Here is a 17,780-nt window from a genome sequence, read left to right as displayed (position 1 = left end):
TCTGTGGATAAATTGCTAGAGGTAGGTTTCTATTTTCTCATTTGGAAAGTTCGTATATTTTATTCCCAAATTGCTTTCCCAAAGTGTTGGCATAATGTATGGTCCCATCAGTGACCTTTTGGTCAGTTCTAAGTTCCAATGTTCTTTTTCAGAGCTCCTCTCAGCAGACTTTGTCACAGTACTTTGTATTTGTCATTGTTGGCTATACCTTCTTTTGTGGTAGTACTTTCAGTCATTTGCCACTTGCCTCTTTTTGGTCTCTTTTCCTAGCTTTTCTTCTGATTGCCTCTAGATATTGTATACCACATGGTTCTGCCTTGGCTCATATTTCTATTTATATTAAATGCTTTTCTTAAGTAAGTTCATGGTTCCAGCCAGATTTTTCATTGCTGCGGATTGAATCCAGGGCCTCGCACATGCTAGGAAAGCATTTTACCACTGACCCCTTCATCTAGAATCTTACCCTCAGCCCACGACTAGCCCCAAAAGTGACTTCACCTGAATGAGGGAAGTTTTCCTTTCTTAATTAAGATGACTTTCTGCCACTTTGCACCTGCTATTCTTTTGCTTGGAATCCTTGTCAGTCTTGTTGTCCTGACAAACTCTGACTTACATTTCAAGCCTCAGTTCTACAGTTATTTTCCCTTCTTTAATTGTCTAGAAAGACTTCAGCACTTTCAACATTCAACAATTTTTACATTTAATTTTTTGATTAATTAATATTTCCAAAATAAGGTTTTAAACTTCTTGAATGTATGGACTATGATTGCTCTCATTTTTAAATCTCCAGAACTTAATACAGGGACTGGCATTTAACAGGCTCTTGAATGACTGAGAAACAGATTTTGTAATAAGAGCATCCTGGCTATGGCTTATGCCTAAGCCACAGATTTTCACTTAAGTAATTTAAAAATTTGTACAAGACATAAAATGTGTTAAAATAAATTGAAGAAAAGTGTATCTCCATCCTAATGCCTATTTTAGTGCACTTACTTCTGGTCTTTGCTCAAATATATGCTCTTTGTGTGTGTGTATCCTTATATATTTGTACTATACATATTTTACCTAACTAAATAAAATTTAAGTTCACTTTCCACTTTTTTTCCCTTCTTTGTTGTTCTGGGCATTGAACACAGGGCCTTAAGCATACATGTGCTCTACCACTGAGCTATACCCCTAGCCCCACTTTCACTTTTTTAAAGTTCAACTAATTGGGGGCTGGGGCTATAGCTAAGGGTGGAGCGCTTGCTTCGCACGTTTGAGGCACTGGGGTTCAATACTCGGCACCACATAAAAATAAATAAAGATACTGTGTCCATTTACAACTAAAAAAAAAATTAAAAAGAAGGTTCAACTAATTGAAACATTTTCCAATATTCTTGCACAATTCTCCAAACTGGGTTGGTTCACATCCTGCTAGTCACTATTTGAGTGACCTTGGGTAAGTCACTGAATTTCTTTCAGGTTCTCACTTTCCTCCAGTGTGCAATGAATATAATAAATAATAATAATAATAAAAAAAAGTCTTACCCTAGGGTTGTTTTGAGTGTCAAATATGATAATGTGTGTGCAAGCACCAGGTGAACTCCAATGTCACTAAGATATTAGTAACACCTGTAGTAGCTCACTTTCTTGCCCATCTGCCTGCAGGTAAGGGCGTGTGACAGCTGGGCAGAATGCACCTGACGTCTCCATTACGGTTAACTCTTGGAGTGCCTCAGCCTAGACTGAAGCCTTTAGGTGATTTCGTGAAGTGTCCAGGCCATTACTCCTGAATGCCAGTGCACCTGGAGCGACAGAAAGATATGCAAAGTCTTATTCTGGGGAATTCTTTCTTCCTCAAGCAGGGAATTGATCATCAAAGCAAGCCAAACATTCATTATTAAATGCGACTTGTAAAATCCCCAATGCAGTCTTGTCCAATTGCCACTTCGTTCTGTAAGAGGAGCTGACTTCTTTATCTTGGAATTTTATCTGCCAGTTTAGAAATCTTTAGTCCTTGTCAGGCTTAATTCTGGGGTAGGTATGCATTTCCGGAATGTCAGAATAAAATAAATATCTGTTTTGAGTTGGCGTTTCACTTGACCCACATTTAAAGCTAGTGCAACCAGCATTTTTATTTTCCTTTAAAAAAAAAGAGATGCTAAACCAATTTCCAGACCCGGAGACGGGATTCATCGCCGGTGACAGGATCCTCCGCCGCTCCTGAAGCATGGACACGCGACTCAGCAGCAGCTGGTCCCCAGCCCGCGGCCCAGGTGACTGCCTGCGTGGGCGCCGAGCTCCACCTGGCCGGGCCGCCGCCCGCCGCACAAAGAGTGGGGCCAGGCGGCTGCCCGGCCGAGCCGCAGAAAGTAGTCCCGACCACGCCGGCTCCAATGTTTTTCGACGTCGCTTCACGCCCTCCGCGGGGAGGGCCGAAGCTGCCGGCCCGGGAAAGAATCCCATCGGAATGCGCTGCCGGGCGGCCTCTCCCCTTCAGCAGACCCCTGCTCTTGCGGTACATCGCCCGTGGTCTCCAAGCACAAGCGTGCTCACGGGTCCCCAACTCTTTTCCTACCTGCTCGCGAGGAGGCGCTGAGGGAGGGGGCTGGCCGCGCGCAGGAAGACCTCGTCGGCGACCCTTGGAGGCGGCGGCGGTGGGGCGGCCGTATCCCTACGCGCTGCGCCAGAGGAAGAGGCTGAATGAGGAGCAGCGCGGGGGAAGTGGGGCGCCGGGGGAGGAGGCGGCGGGATGGGAGCAGACGCTGGCGTCGCGCGAGCCCGGGGCAGAGCGGCGCGGTAGAGAGGGCGGCGGCGGCGGCGCGCGCGGATCCTTGACGTGCCCCTTTCTTTCTTCTCTCTCTGGGAAGCATGAGCGTGCAGACCTGCCGCTGCGGCGGCCGCTCGGGCTCCTCGCCTCCCCCTCTTCAGGCCGCCCCTCGCCGGTGAGAGAAGAGAACGCGAGAAGGGAAGATGGGGGCCGTCCTGAGGAGCCTCCTGGCCTGCAGTTTCTGTGTGCTCCTGAGAGGTGAGAAGAGTGGGGGAACAGGAAAGTTGGTGGGATTTTGAAGGGGGGTGGCCTTGTTTCGGTGTCTGGGGGGAGGGGAGGGAAGAAGGGAGGGAGAAGACCGGGAAGAGGAGCGGGGAGAGGCCTGGTGGTGGGGAAGGAGAGGGAGAGAAAGGGGCCCGGGAGAAGGGGCTGTGCGCACCGCCTGGCCACAATGCAGACCCCTGCTTGGGTTTCCCGACTGTCTGGACAAAGCTGAGACTAGGTCCGGGCTGCTTGTCTTGGCGAACCCCTGGTACCCCATTCTGTCGGAATGACTGAGTGTCTGTGTACCTCTTTCTGCCTGGAGTTTCTAGGGAAAAGGGTCTTTGTACGTATTTTGGCTTAAAAAATGTTTGAGCCCACGGTGCTTAATGTTGGCTTTTCCCTCGAAGCCCCTACCTTTTCAGTGTTTCTTAGATGAACTTTTAAAGTCCTCTTACTATTTTTCCGGACCTTATTACAACTAATAATTGGCTTCCGTTTGGGGAATAATGATTCTGGGTGAGAGCGCAGTTGGAAAGTGACTCCGAGGTTATAGGTCGAGCGTTTCAGCAATGGGAATCATCTGAGCTTCAGCCCATAATAAAATACAAACGTTGCCCTCGTAACCTCTGGTATTCAGGACTTGCCCCTATTTTCGGAGTATGCAATTGTACAGTTGGCACCAAGTAGGGAAGTCGTCCTTGTGTGACGAGGAGCCTATCCTGGGAACTAAATTATCATTTGCTGTGCACTTTGGGGGACTGCTTGGCACTTTGGTAAATATCACAGACCTCCTTGGATAATTTGCTCTGGGAACCACTCAAATTCAGTGCCCCTGTGATGTTTTGAATTGGACTGCAAAGCTGACACATAGGCTGTGACTTTTATTTTGTGACAGTTCTTAAAGTATTTTGACTGGCTGGCAAGATTGTCCACAGGTTGTCTCAAGTAGATTAGAGTTGAAGTTGAGATGAGACTGATGTTATCGTGCATTTATCAGCAGAGGAATTTAAGTGCTGCTTGATGCAGTGGCTTGTTTTGGTTTTCTTAATTTCACTTGTGTTCATGGTCAGTTTTTTTCAGGTATGGGACCTCTGGAAGCTCTGGAGATTTTTTTTTAGCTATTAATAAGCTAAACTTTGTTAAGTCCTCTAAAACTTAGGAAGTTTGGAAAACTAATTCTGTGGTATAAATGTGACAGGTGCATCATTTCTGTGTGTCTATATGTATTTTTGATGAGAGTGCCTTTTTGTCTAGAAGAACAGTTTTCTTTAGCTGCTCTTCTGCACCATTATGTTTACATATTCTATTTATACTTAATAATTATGCCTTGTCAGCATATTTCAAACTGTCTAGTTCCACATGTAAAGAAAGATAGTGCTTGTTTAATTTTCATGGCAGAGTGCTTAATGCAGTGTTATGTACTTGAGGGATTTAATAAGTGTGTTTATTATTATAGTACACTGTTCATTGAAATATTTTGCTTTAACTGTCAGAAAGAATTATATTTGATATAAGAATACGTATTTAAGACAGAAATTAATAGATTTAAACAAATATGAGAACCAGTAGATTGCTGTTTAGGGGAAATTAAATCCATAACCTGCATAGTTCTGGTTCCCCAGTTGTATTTCTTGGAGGAAAAGGGTGTGATGTAAATGCTGTTTGTTTGTTTTAACACCAGGTTTGAACCCAGAGTTGAGTTTGTTCATTACTTGAGTTTAGAGAAGTTGTACTTGTAGTGATATGTTTTGAAGTATGATCTTATGTAACAAGAACTGAAAGAGTTAATAGGTAGTCTCATTTCTACCACCAAAGCTTTTATAAGTGGAGCTCTTACTTTAGATGTAGCATAATCACGGTTTAAGGTGGTCTTTATGTTTAACAGTATTTAATGTGAGTACATATCATTTGAACTAAAACACTTTTGATGTAAAAATTTTTTGTTCTTAACTTAGATTATCTTCACTCCTTGATAGTGTCATCCCCTGTTTTGGTAGTGAAGCTTAGTCATCCTTGGACTCCAAGGAGAAAAATATTAATTTGTTGCTTTAAGGTCATTTTTCTAAAGAGTTGGAGCTTTAACATTGAATATGTGATGGGGTGTGTGAGAGTGTTTGAGAGACCTGTTGTCCTATAACCTTGTTTAATCAGTAGTTGAAAGCCAGGAAATACTATCATGATCTAGGCTGCATTCCTTTCCTCCTCATCAGGTAGTAAAGTATAATGGAAAAATTGGGGGATTTTAACACCAAAATCTTGACTTTAAGCCAAAGTTTCACTATTTCTTAACTGTGTAGTTTTGGTTCATTTAGTTCTCTGGGTCTCATTTTTTTTTTTTTTTTAAATCTGTGAAATGTTGGTAATGATATCTGACTAATTTGCAGGATTATTGTACATATTAAGTAAATGAATTTAAAGTGCTTTGCAAGTTTTTTTTTCCATATATACATATATGTTATATAGTGTGTGTGTGTGTGTGTGTGTGTGTGTATGTGTGTGTGTGTGTGTGTGGAGGGGCTGGGGATAGAACACAGGATCTTGTACATGCCAGGCAAGCTTTATACCCAACTCTTGGGCTGTATCACCAAATCTGTATCATAATCTTTGATTATTTGTGGATAGAGCCTCAACTGCTGGGGATTTGAGGTTTAATTTGTGAAAGATTCATGAATTTTTTTGTGGGGAGTACGGATACCAGGAATTGAACTCAGGGGTATTCGACCACTGAGCTACATCCCCAGCACTATTTTGTATTTTACTTAGAGACAGAGTCTCACTTGCTTTTCCTGAGGCTGGCTTTGAACTCACAATCTTCCCACCTCATCCTACCAGACCGCTGGGATTACAGGCATGGGCCACCATCTCACCTGGCAAGATTGATGAATTTTTAAAGGTAGACGGGATCTTTGTCATGTGAGTTTAAGTGCTTCATTCATAAGTGGGGAAAATTCAAGATTCGGAGATATAACTTGATAAAGATATTATGACTGATTAATGATAGAGCAGGGCTTTATTATTATTTCAGCAAATATGTATGGGATTCCTACTATACATAAGCTTCTGGTATAGTGGTGAGCAAAACAGACATGGTCCTTGCTCTAATGGACTCTGCAATTGAGGTTGCCATTCTTCTTCTTATTTTTTTTCCCATCCAGGTGCTGGTTAGAGAAAATACTATCTCTGATTTTCTAAAGAAAGTCTTTGATAAGCATTATAAGTTTCGAAATACTGTCAAAGCATATAGTCTGTGTAAATACTTCTTTGAGAAGACATTAGTTTTGTAAAAATTCTTTGCTGATTGCTTTTTTTGTTTTGGTGTACTGATGGTAATTGTACCAGAGTAAAGCACTGTTACCCAGACTTACATTTCTATACACGTCATCTTTTTAAAGCTCCTTTCTGCCTTTAAAATCACATATTTTAAATTTTTGGGGAAGGAGAATGAATTTTGGAGTGGAAATCAGGAGAATGAAGTTATAGTTCTGTTTTCCTTTAGTTACTTTGTAACCTTGGTTAAGTTACTATCTTTTTAGGGTAAGGGATCCTTTTGGGGAGTCATAATTCATATTATCACATTAAGGGCTCCAAGGAATTCTGAGGTAGAGAGAGTAGTTTTAACTTTGTTTAATTTATTTTTCATATTTGACAATGAAAATTTTTATAAGTCCTTTTAACATGCCACTGGACTTTTTTTTTTTTTTTTTTTTTTTTTTTTTTTTGCGGTGCTGGGGATTGAACCCAGGGCCTTGTGCTTGGGAGGCAATCACTCTAACAGCTGAGCTATATCCCCAGCTCCATGCCACTGGACTTTTGCTCCAAGAAGCACAGTTGGAGAGGGACCTTGACTAAGATAATCATTTTGTCTTGGATTGATTCATTTGAATTGTTATTTCATGACAATTTCATATAGTTGAACTGATGCTTTCTTTCCAGCTTTCTTCTTGGGCTTACTTTTACTTACTGAGCTAGAGAATAATTTGGTTATGAAACTTTAAGGTTTTTAGCTTAGTATTATCAGAAGGGTTAAGTGATTATGGTTGAATTTTCAGAGAATTTTTTCATGTGCTTTAATTGGAGTTTTTTCCATTTGCTGAACTTAACTCTTCTGTGTCTTTAAACATACTTTGGCTATAAGAAAGGACTATTAATATTTAATATCAAAAGAGATTCTGTGAAGAGATACATAAATGGAAAGTATTTTCAGAACATTTTTGTCTGAATAATCTGAAGGCATTGGAAAAACAAGTAACATAGGTTATAGTACTATTTAACCCATGGGTAACACTCTGAGAATCCATTTTCATTGTGGAAATTTTATAGTAAGTTTATATTTGGAGATGAAGAGGGGTACTGTAGCAGAAAGTTAGGGGCTTCATTGTCAGACATAGTTCATATTTTCTGCCACTTTATATAGCTTTGTAAAGTTAACCTTAATTCTTTCTCTAAGATGTGGGTTATAACTTTTATTTGAGTGAGAATTGATAGGGTATTGTCTGTGAAAAGGTAGTACAGTGCTGTCAGTAGTAGACATTGAATGGATGGTCACTATAAGATGGCCATGGGTGGGAGGAAGGCAAAAATGAAGGAAGGATGGATTGTATAGAGGAAAAAGAGGGGTGGGAGGGGTGAGGGGAAGGAAAAAATAACAGAACGAGACAAACATCATTACCCTATGTACATGTATGATTACACAAATGATGCGACTCCATGTACATCCAGAGAAACAGCAGATGTACCCCATTTGTGTACAACGAATCAAAATAAATAAATTTAAAAAATAAAGTAAACAAAATTCAGAACCAAACAAAAAAAGAGATGGCCACATTTCAGTGTGTAGTGGCACTCTCCTGTAATCCTAGTGACTCAGGAGACTTGAGGCAGGAGGATCGTGAGTTCAAAGCCAACCTCAGCAAAAGCGAGGCACTAAGCAACTCAGTGAGACCCTGTCTCTAAATAAAATACAAAATAGAACTGAGGATGTGACTCAATGGTCGAGTGCCCCTGAATTCAATCCCTGGTACCAAAAAAAAAAAAAAAAAAAAAAAAGATGGCCATGTTAAGAGAAATATTGCTCAGAAAAGACCAGTAAAACATTTTAAGTGCCTGTAATGTTCCAGGCATTGTTTTTGGCAGTAGTTTTGGGCCAGTGGTTTTTGAACTTTTTAAATTTTGCTGCAACTGAAACAAAAACTCTGTGAAATGCTTTTATTTCTTTTATTTTCTGTTTTGTTTTATATAAAATACAAAATATGGCCAAACTTGTACTTTCTAAAGGATTGCAGTCCAGATACACTGTACCAGTGAACTATATCCCCAACCCTTTTATTTTGAGAGAGTCTACGTTTGCTCAACTCCTGTTGCCTCAATCTCCTGAGCACCTGGGATTATAAGGGTGTGCCCTGTTAAAGGTTGCAATCTGAACAGTGCTTTTTTAGGTGATGATTATTATAAGCTAGAGATAGATCAGTTAATTGTGATACTTAAGAATTAATATGTTAGAGCTGGGCATGGTAGTGTATACCAGTAATACTGGGTCAAGAGGATTGTGAATTTGAGGCCAATATGGGCAATATAGTGAGATTTTAGCTCAAAAAATAAAGTATGGATGAAATCACAGAAATTATTTGGTACCAATCATTGAACTCAGCCACTGAGCTACGAAGCCACATGCCCATCCCTTTTTGTATTTTATTTAGAGCCAGGGTCTCACTGAGTTGCTTAGGGTTTCCCTAAGTTGCTGAGGCTGTCACAGCCTCCCGAGCTGCTGGGATTACAGGTGTGCACCACTGGGCCTGGCAGAAATTATTACTTTTTCTTTTCTAATTTATTTATTTTTAGTTGCAGATGGACACAATACCTTTTATTATATTATATTTTATTTTATTTTTATGCGATGCTGAAGATCGAACCCAGTGACTTACAGGTGCTAGGCAAGTACTCCACAACTGAGCTACAATCTCAGCCCTAGAATTTATTTCTTTAATAAGAATGAAAATTCTGTTGATGGACTCCTCCCTGCAGGTTGAGTAGATAATATACTGAATTCTTGCATTGTGTTTCACTTTTTCATATGTGTTTACATATCTTCTGTAAAATAAACATTATTTTAATGGCTAGAACACTTCCCTGTATGATTAACTTTGAAATTTATTTAAATACATGGGCCAGGCAACCTAAGAATAGTTGATTTGCCCTTAAAATTATTTATTTTAAAATACGATTTGTTAGTACACAAATACAGGGAAATAGTTGTTTCTCAAGCTGTGCATGTTAGTTGTGGCAGTGATTATGCTCACTTAAGGTTTAAGCTGTTCAGGTGTGTGGCTAGCACATATATTAAGTATGCTTTGGCTCTATTTGGTAAAAATTGTTGGTACTTTGGTCCTATTAGGTATAATATAACTTGTCAGATATATGGTGATACTTTTGTTTAGAAGGGTTGTGTACAAATGCTTACATAATTTGGAACTAATTTTAGGGGGAGATTGGGGATGCCAGATGACATTTTTAGGCAAAAAACTAAGGTATGTAAGTTAAGAATTGATACCAGGCCTAAAGTTATTGATTGCATTTTTAGTGAGAATAAAAATGCAGAGGTGAATGTGAACAGCAGTAGTCATTTTTTTCCCTGAGAAAATAGTCACCTAAGTAATAGAAAATTGTACCTTAGTGTGGTTGACCAGGAAGGGAGGGTGTTTTTTCTCTTTTGGCCTTGGCTAATCATTGTTTTATCACTGTTGGAACCAAACCATATACCAAGTAGATTATAGGGATACGAGTCTTCCTCCTTATTGGAATGCTTTATTGTGAAGTATAATTTTAAGACTATTCATATATTCAGTTTAAAGACATTTTATAAATCTGAGAAAGCTGAGAAATGAACTTCATTAGCATGCACTCTTAGGTACATGTTATGTGTTCTTTGTAAATTTCTTGATGTATGCTAAAGAAGAAATAGCTTTTAGATGAAAAGTTTCTTTATAATAGATTTTTTTTCCCCTTCATATACTACCATGTATCAGAGCTTTGGACATACTGAATACTGTAAATTTTACATTTAAAGAATATAAAATACGTGAATATTTATAACATTTATACAGACTTACTTGGAACTTCATTTTGTGTTTTGTCTCAAATCATTGATTAGACAGGGTTAAGTTATACATTTGTAACTACTAGAAAGATTTCTTACAGAGATTAGATATGGAAAACAGACTATTTAGAAAAAATCAATTTATATCTGAGGTTGAATTTGAAGCATGGATTATGTAATGTGTTTTCTGATTTTAGGATATCACAGTTGCATTAATAATATGCTTAGTATTCTCACATACTGTTAACCTTCCATATCACTGTTCTACATTCATATATTCAACCAACTGTTGATCGAAAGTATTTGGAAAAAACACTTTTTCTTGTCATTATTCCCTAAACAATACAGTATTTACGTAGGTGTTAAATTAGATATATTGTAAATTATATTAGGTATATAATTATATAGTATATAATAGTTAATAGTTATATAGTTAATAGTATATATAGTTAATAGTATATATAGTTAATTTACTAGGTGGGTCTTTTAAGTTTTGTTGAAAGTTTTTGAAGGACTCTAAGATTAAAACCCTTTTGAGGCTAGAGATGAAGTCAGGAACTTAACTTCGGTTTTTACTTGTAGTACTGATAGATTTGAGTTAGTTCCTACCTTGTTGAGGTTTACAAAATATTCTAGGGTTTCTGGACCCTCCAGGGAGTCACCATTCTTAATTCATCTGTGAGGCTGGGAACTCTGTAAACCATTTACCTGGAAAAGTTTTTGGAAATCCTGACTCATTCCGCTGGTGTGTTCTCATCTGTCTACATGATGCCATCAGAAGAAGCCTGTGCCCTAGTGTAACTGGCACAATTCTTTTTCAACAGGACTTTTTGTTGGAGACAAGCACTTTGAACTGTAACTTATTTTCAGGTATGTTCAGAGTAAATCAAAACAAAATGAAACTGTCTGAGCTGGATGAGGTGGTGCATGCCAATAATCCCAGACTTTGGAGGCTAGGATCACAAGTTTTTTTTTTTTTTAATTTTAATTTTAATTTGTTCTAACTAGTTAAACATGACAGCAGAATGCATTTTGATTTGTTGTACATGAAGGGAGCACAACTATTCATTTCTCTGGTTGTACATGATATAGAGTCCATGTCATTTGTGCAGTCATACACGTACCTAGGTTAATGATGTCAGTCTCATTCCACTGTCTTTCCCACTCACCTGCCCCCTTCCCTCCCCTTAATCCCTCTCTGCCCAATAGGATCACAAGTTTGAGGATGGCCTCAGCATTTAGCAAGACCCTGTCCCAAAATAAAAAAAAGGAATGGGGATGTAAAGCACCCAAAGTTTAACCCCCAGTACCTGGGGGGAGTTGACCTGAGAAGTGACAAAACAAAAAACCCTCTAAAAAAGACTATATGTAGATAACAAAAAGACTTCAAATAGTATAATTAATGTATTGCTGATAATTTTAAAAGTGAAAGATTAATGAGCGGTTATTAAAAAAAATGCAATTTTGACAAGGATGTTGGTATGCAAACCAAAATCAAGTCAATCTAAAAATGTTTTGGACAAAATATCTATAAGCAATGATGATTAGCCTTATTTTAAAGAAAATTGCTATTACATGTAATTTATGAATGTAGATAAATATAACCACCTCAAAGAAAAAAAACCCTAAAGATATATAATAATCCTGAGACATAGAAGGCCATGAATTTATCAAGCATATATAGTATATGATAAGAATATACCAAGATTATCAAGTAAAAAGATTTAGTCAGTCTAGAATAGGCCCTTAACATTTGTGAAATAAAATTTCCATAAGTACATATGAATTCAGTTGAGACCCACTGATCTAATAAGATAGTTTATTCAGATTAAAGAAGTAGCTAAGGCACAGTGGCATATACCTGTAATCTCAGTTTCTCAGGAGGCTGAGGAAAGAGATTGAAAGTTCTAGGCCAGTCTTGGCAATTTAGTGAGACCCTGTATCAAAATAAAATAAAAAGGCCTGGGGATGTAGTTCAGTGATAAAATGCCTCTGGGTTCAATCCCCCCCAAAAAAAATTTTTAGAGAAGTAAAATTGTGACTAAGTTAACATTAAAACAGACAAACATGGAATTTTGACCAAGGGCATTATACTGTTATTTAATGTCAGGCAAAGTAGTACCAGGAATCTGATCAATAGAAGTATATCATCTACAATGAGAGCATCACTAAATATCTAGGAACTTCTTGTGTACATTGTCTGAAATAATTCATATTAATAACATTTTACCTATACAGATTTAATTAGGGAGGATAAGCATCTCTTTTGATTTGACAGTGCTTCCCATTCAGCTTATAATGTTTTGATCAAATAAACAATTACTTTTTTTTTTGGAGCTGGGGATTGAACCTAGGGCCTTGTGCATGCAGGCCAGCACTCTGCCAACTGAGTTATATCCCCAGCCCCAACAATTACTTGTAACTTCTGAATTTTACAAGGTGAAAAATAAATTCTTTGTGGTTTCCAGGGGCCCTTGGAAAATCTCAGATAGTTGTTAGTATAAAAGACATCATTTAGGATTTGATTTTGAAAAGGTAGAATATCAAAATTTCTCAGGAGCTTTGAATGTTTAAATAGAATTATGGGTCAGTGAGAAAAACTGTTCGACTACATTTTAACCTAAGTGACAAAAAGAAACATAGGAAGTAACATAATGGTAAAGAACCTTAGTTCTTTGGAAAGGAGCTTTAGAGTAAAATTAAAAACTGTAGATGACAAAAGACTTCAAATGGGTTGGGCACTATGGTACATGCCTGTAATCCTAGTGATTTCGAAGACTGAGGCAGGAGGATCACGCATTCAAGCCAGCCTCAGCAAAATTGAGGCACTAAGCAACTCAGTGAGACCCTGTCTCTAAAATAAAATACAAAATGGAACTGGGGATGTGGCTCAGTGGTTGAGTACCCCTGACTTCAATCCCTAGTACCAAAAAAAAAAAAAAAAACAAAAAACCCCAGCAATATTAAACTAGTCTCATTTGCCAAGATCTACCCAAAGTCATGTTAGCTTGAATTTTTAAAACATTTGGGTTAGTTTTTGTAAAAATACTTTGGAAAAGTGTAAGAAGTTTAATTTCTTGAAATCTTAGGAATATTTAATTGTCATAATTACTTAATTAGCCAATCAGAATAGAGCTCCTTTAAGAAATTTTATAATCTTAATTTGTAATACTGTCTGGAGGGAGGGAGATATCATACATATACACATACATATAGAAACATAGACACAAATGAGAGTTTATACTTCGGTTTTAAAGTTTCAGCTCATTAATAGATTATATAACAGAGTTGACTTTCTTTTTTTTTTTTTTTTTTTTTTTTTTGAGAGAGGACTTCCCTAAGTTGCCCTGGCTGACTTCCAATTAGAGCAGTTAGAGATTTTCCTGCCTCACCCGCTGTTAGGATTACAGGTGTGTGCCACCATGCCTGGCCATAAGAGGTGGCTGTTGTTCTTTCCCACTTGTGCATTTTGCTAGATTGTCTTTCTGGCAGATGGATTAATTGAAGTTACCTGTTCAGATAAAACAAGGACTCAAGTATCCCTATCATGTATTTCCTGTGCCCTGTTTGCCCTGTTGTGTAATAATAATCTGGTCTCTTATGGAGACTAGACTAAATTTTGAGTGAAGGACTGAAGAGAGGTCAAGTGGTTTACTGGTGTCTCCAAGCCTCATTCAAGTGGATAAAAGATCAGTCTGTTTCTAGCCTCTGGTTCCTGAGTTCCTCATGAGTCCCTAATTGGGGAATGGGGACCCTAAAGTTTAAGTGAGTGTTGAGAGATTAGAGTGGAAAGGAGTTGGTCTGACAAGTGTGGATAGAGGGGATGAGGAACCTGAGGTAATGATGGGGGATAGATCAAAGGAAAAATTGAAGGGGATAAAATGGAAGAAGGAAGAATGGGGGAGTTATGGAAAGAAAGAGGACTTTGGTGAGCCAGTTTGGGGAGATCTCAAGTTTTTCAAGGAGGACATTGGAAAGTTCTCAGTTGTCTTTAATAATAATTTGCCAGTTTTGGAAATACTGAACTGAATTAGTGACATGGTGAAGCATATAGTAAGCAGAGGAGAGAGGGTATCCAATTAGAGGGAGAGCTACCTATGGGGTTAGATAATATAATCAGATAAAAGAACTTAAAGAAGCTAGGAAAGAGTACTTCCTTATGAGGAACCAGGGAAATTCCCTTGTGTAATCAAGAAGTCAAAGGAAAACAGAAGATTTTGCAATGTTTGTTAAAGAGTCTGTGATTTTCTACTCAAAGAGCTAAATAAATTATTTCTTTGCTTAAAAGAATCAAAGTAACTCCTTATTGTATTGCAGTAGTCAAGTTGTCTGAAGCACTGGTTAAGGTTGAACTCTAGGAAGGATTCCTAAATCTCTGAATGGGGAACAAGTCAGATGACTCCCTGAAATGCCATTATTGAGGTGGGAATTACACAGATCCATAGGTGAAGTCTAGTCTCCCATCCAAGTCACCATACAATTGTCAAATTAAGGTAAATCTGGACTTAGGAAGAGACTTCATTTGAAAAGACCGTTGTAACAGAGAGGATGCTCTGGCCACACAAGATCTTTAGGTGTCTCAAAATCAAACCCAAAAGACTTTCCTTTTATAGATGGGATCAGTAGCACCAGCAGGATCTTTGTGGGAGAATATGGCAAACTGGTCAGGGTTAGCAGATGATTTCTGATGTGGTCTGCTGATCTCTGAATGAGTTGTTTAAGAGAGTATGTTATGTATCTGCTTGCTTAAGCTAAAGTGAACGAAAGTTTAAGGGACCATGGATAAGAGGAAGCCTGACTAAACTTTGGTTAAGCTGAATCAATGTGTAATGATATTTGTAAGCTTTTGATCAGAGTCCTTTTGGCAAATATATTTTTAGATCAGGTTCTGGAAGATTGCTTTTAAATATTAATGAATTTGTTCATCTTATTGCTGTGTGCAGTGAACTATACTAGGCATTGGGAATAAAATTAGTATTAGATGTTCCTAAATATTTGAGATCCTGGTTGAGGCAGGAAAAACACTTAAAGAATGCTAATGTCAAGTAAGTGGTAAAGGCTATAAGGGTTAAAAGAAGGAAAGCTGAGACAGTTGGAAAGATTCTCCATGTATATAAAATTTGAATTTGGTCTTGAAGGATTTAGACTTGCTTTCTGGGAGAAGGTGAGAAAAGTATGATGTGGGCAGGAAAATGAATACACTGTGGTGATAGGACATAGTGTGTTTTTAGTTTACATGTTGAAAATCTGTATGGTGCAGATTATAAAAGATAAATTTAGAGTCCTAGGTAGTGGAGGACTGAGGTAATTCATGTAGTGGAGGGCTGAGGTATGGAGGCTATTTTAGGCAAGGGGAATCAGAAAGCTTTTGAGTTGGATAAAGTGTATGTATTAGAAATAGAAAAAGGAAAGTATTAAAATCATTTACTATTAACATAGTTTAGGTGTAAGATAATGAAGGTCTAGAGTAGCATAGTGGTTCTAAAAATGAAGAAGAGGCAGATTTAAAGACATGGTTAAAGAAGAGTCATCAAGATGGAAATTGGCAGACTGGGGAAAAGAAATGAGGGAAAGATGGCTCCAAGGGACACCAGTAAGATCTGGAGAATTGTATTATTGGCTGATGAAGAATTTTTGGAGAGAAAGATGATGAATTTAAGTAAATTGGAGGAAGATGTGGCTCAAAAGAAATTATAAGCATAGAATTTAAGGTTTGACTAGAGATGGTTTGGAAATTAGCTGCATAAAGTTGTTGACCAGGTGAACTTGATAGTTTTTCATACTCTGTCACTTGGAGAACAGCAGAACATCTTAGAATACTATATATGGGAAGGAGGAGGAAGGTTTAAACCCAAAAGGCAAACAAACAATAATAATAGTGTATAATATAAACAGAACATTCTACTTCAGGTAGGGATTTGACCAACAGTGTTGAGTGCTGCAGAGAAGTCAAAAGTAAGAACTGAGGAAAAAACTATTGGATTTGGTTATGAAGGCTTAGAGAAAATAGTTTCAGTTGAGTGGTGTGTAGGAAGTTAGACTAAAGGAATTAATACCTAAAAGTACATACCAGTGTTATGAAATTTTTTTGGTTAAGAGAAAGAGTTATTCTCTTGATGGTAACCAGGTTAGGATTATTAAAGCAAAATTGATAGTAGGATCTGTATGAGCTATTGAAGGTACAAGAAATACTGAACAACTGATAGAGCAAAGTTGCAGAGAGGAGATAGCCAAATTTTTGCTGTTGTCTTAGAGTAACCTCTCCTTTGAGAAAGAGAACAATGTAAGGGAGGTTGGGGAGAGATAGAGTCGTTTTTGAGAGGTATACATTAAGATTCTGGAGATGTTTGACATTAACCTTCTTGCTTCATTGAAATTATGAGATGATCTGAGAATAAAGTATTTAAGACATGAAATTTGTCCTCAGGAGTACAGAAAAAGTTTTAAAAGGCTGCTATAGGATGTTTGGTAGGAATAAAGGAAAACTAAAGATTCTTGAGCATCCATGTGTTTGGTAAAGATGTGATTGATTATTTGGGTTTAGGAATTCAGAAAGTAGCATTCTGGAATGGAAGGTATTGAGCATATTGCATATATAGGCTACAATCAGGGTAGGTGTGTATGGGTCCAATTATCTCTTTAGTAGATAAAAACAGTAGTACAGATCAAATTATATCTTTCAGTTATCCCCGTTATTATGTTGCTGAAAAGATACTGGTGATGATATGTAGGAAGGGTTCAAGCATCAGAGGGGTGGTTGTGCAAAATGAACCTGGTTTCCTTTTAATGTGTGTGGATTTATGTACAGTCCTTTAGAAAGCCTTTGTTGTAACTAGTACTTCTAAATTAAGAAAATATTGACTTACCCTGCTTCATGCTTTTTTTGTTTTTGGTACTCAGAAGGTTTGTGAGTCAGCCAAATGGTTCTTTGGCTTTAGAAGACCAAAAGTTCAGTGAAAATATTAATGTTTGACTTGAAAGTCAGAAAGACATTTGGCTGCCATCTAATGCCATATTCATATTTGATATGTAAACAGTCTTCTCAAGTTAGTGCTATAAATAAGGTGCCCATAAATATTAGATTATTATCATTTTTGGGTTTTAAATTTTAAGTGCTAGGACTGAGCATTGTAACCCCTCACCAAAAGGAACCTTTTTTTCCTTATGTTTATATTTGGCCTATGCTAAGAGAAGGTCAATATAATATAATGTAGTAGACACTCTCAGGATTGATAAATCAGTGTGATGTTTGAAGGCCTGAAATGAGTTAAAAGTGAATCTTTATTAAGAAAATTTATGGTTTTGCCAGTAGCTGCAGCAGAATAGGCAGAAACGATTCTTAAGTCACTTTTTAAGAAAAAGCTATCTTCCCATTTGTTTTTGACTAAGAAAGTTGGATTTATATAAGCTTGATTAAAAGAGAAGTTTATTTTGTACTTATGGATGAACACAGTGCATATTCATAACTCCATTTGGCAGACACAATCCAAGGACTGATTTAAACCTCACTTTTTTCTTTATACTTTTGTGAGCACCTTAATTTTTTTGGAATTACAGTAGTTTCTTTAAAAAGAGGGAATGGTTACTTTTAAATAGTAGTTGGACTTGGCTTTGGAGATACAGTTTTAGATTTTTAGTAAGTAATTATGAAAGAAGGTCATGTAGATTATT

General features: G+C 37.7%; 1 protein-coding gene across 1 annotated transcript in view; it reads left to right on the top strand.

Annotated features, from left to right (window-relative positions):
- Positions 1–2,813: 2,813 nt before the first annotated feature.
- LRP6 (LDL receptor related protein 6) overlaps positions 2,814–17,780 on the top strand; it is a 179,145-nt gene continuing 164,178 nt past the window's right edge. Inside the window, exon 1 of the mRNA XM_079140029.1 lies at positions 2,814–3,010. Within this exon, the coding sequence (XP_078996155.1) occupies positions 2,956–3,010 (55 nt within the window). The 5' untranslated portion in view covers positions 2,814–2,955. The remainder of the gene's footprint in view (positions 3,011–17,780) is intronic.

This window comes from Sciurus vulgaris (genome assembly GCF_902686455.1).
Source record: "Sciurus vulgaris genome assembly, chromosome: 5".
In the NCBI taxonomy this organism is placed as follows: Eukaryota; Metazoa; Chordata; class Mammalia; order Rodentia; family Sciuridae; genus Sciurus; species Sciurus vulgaris.
Note: the sequence above shows the minus strand (reverse complement) of the source record. Positions and strands in the feature narration are given on the sequence as shown.